The sequence below is a fragment of the Neophocaena asiaeorientalis genome, unplaced genomic scaffold (assembly GCF_003031525.2).
Source record: "Neophocaena asiaeorientalis asiaeorientalis breed wild unplaced genomic scaffold, Neophocaena_asiaeorientalis_V1.1 scaffold614, whole genome shotgun sequence".
Classification (NCBI taxonomy): Eukaryota; Metazoa; Chordata; class Mammalia; order Artiodactyla; family Phocoenidae; genus Neophocaena; species Neophocaena asiaeorientalis.
In genome coordinates, this window is record NW_020172990.1 from 119,536 (window position 1) to 121,204 (window position 1,669).

At 57.5% G+C, this 1,669-nt stretch overlaps 1 protein-coding gene across 1 annotated transcript in view; it reads right to left on the minus strand.

Moving 5' to 3' along the window:
• LOC112397899 (U4/U6 small nuclear ribonucleoprotein Prp31-like) overlaps positions 1 to 1,452 on the minus strand; it is a 5,502-nt gene extending 4,050 nt beyond the window's left edge. Inside the window, exon 1 of the mRNA XM_024742200.1 lies at positions 1,381 to 1,452. Coding sequence (XP_024597968.1) covers positions 1,381 to 1,452 — 72 coding nt within the window. The remainder of the gene's footprint in view (positions 1 to 1,380) is intronic.
• Between the last annotated feature and the right edge of the window lie 217 nt (positions 1,453 to 1,669).

The window sequence follows — 1,669 nt, forward strand, 5'->3', positions numbered from 1 at the left end:
CGGGGCTCAAGGGAGGCCGCGGCGTCTGCCGATGGCTCCGCGGAAGCTGACCGGGCCCGGTCCAAGATGGCGGCGGCGGAGGAGGCCTCCCCTCCTCTCTTCTCGTCTCTGGCGCCGACCCGCCCCCGAGCCCCGAATATAGGCCCGTCATTGCTCCGGGCGCACGTCGCTCTTGCCCCTCGGACGCGCTCTATTGGTTCTTGGCGGGGATGCGGCCGGCCCCCTCTCTCCGATTGGGCAATCTCTCCAAGGCGCGGCGTTCGATTGGCCTCCTGCGCGGGCTGCTAGGATTGGCTCAGGTTTTCTTCCCCGCTCCTCCGCCTCCTCCCGCCTCGGGGCACAACACGCCAGCGCGAGGACTCGTGCGTCAATCCAGAGACCTGTGTCGTGCTGATTGGATACACCCGCCCCCTTCTCTTAAGCCAATTGGTCGGAGGGAGGAGCTAGGCTGATCAGGGGCGGGAAGTCGTCCGTCAAGTTTGGAGCCGTTTTCAATTGGCCGTGGGGGGACATTCTGCCCTGAAGTCATTGGCTGGTCCAGGAAGTGGGTGGGGAAAGCGGAGGAAGGCATGGAGAGTGGGCGATAGAGGCCGCGTACCTAATGGGAGAAAGACAGGTGCCTTCAAAGCGGGGGCCGGGCTGAAGTCATCTGCCAATGAAGACAGCCCCTGGGCTGGTAGGGAGGAGCCGGGAAAGAGGGTCCACCCCTCTTCTTCGTTGGCCGTGTTATCGTTCCTCCCAGAGTGTCCAATAGTTTGGCGAGTGGGCGGTAACCGCTCCTAAGGCGTGTGAAACGGGGCGTAGCAGGCAGGCTTGGAACCTGGGAGCATCCTTCCACCTCCCTTGGGTCCTGGCCGGGCAGGCCGGTCCCTGTCTGTGAGCTGCACAGTCTTCAAGTGCCTGTATTTGGCATATCTTTGAGACACAGAGGAAGGGAGAAAAGGAAGGAAGCGGGAGACGATGCCCCAAGTCACTGGCATCACGCATAGCTGAATTGGTTGGGAAGCGCCATGGAGGCATGGAGTATTTGTCCTGCTTCTGTGCGGTTACATGACCGTGGGACAGTAATTCTCCTCTGCACCTCCATTTCCCTGGTGTTGTGAGGACGCCGCAGAAGGTACAGATGAGAGTCCCTGTTCCCCTCCCACGGCTGCCTCCTAACACCTACTGGTCCTTCAGATCTCAGCTCAGTGGTCTTTTCTAGCGGGAAAACTTCCCTGACCTCCCGTGCTGAGTGCTCACGTGAGCCCTGTTCATTCGGATTTACTTTTGCACGTATACTGTCATTTTCTTAATTATTTGAATCTCCCCCTCCGGATTTTTGCATCCCCAGCGCTTAGCAGCAAGAAGCACTCAGTAACCGTTTTGCTGAATGAGTACCTGGATGAGCACGGGTAATGACTTGTGGTTAAAACTTGCTAGGCACTGGTGCTCTGGCAAACCAGGAGGCATTTGCCCTGGGTCACACAGTCAAGATGAAGTCATTTCTGCCCATCTCCTCTAGGTGGAGGAAAGTAAGATAAATCCAAGGGAAATGCAAGTGAGAACTGCATCAGAATCGCCTGTGGCAAGGCAGGCAATGCTTGTAAAAACGCAGTGCTCTTAGGCCCACACATATCTGGGAAGTGAAGCCTAGGGATCTGTATTTTTACAAACTTCCTGGGTGATC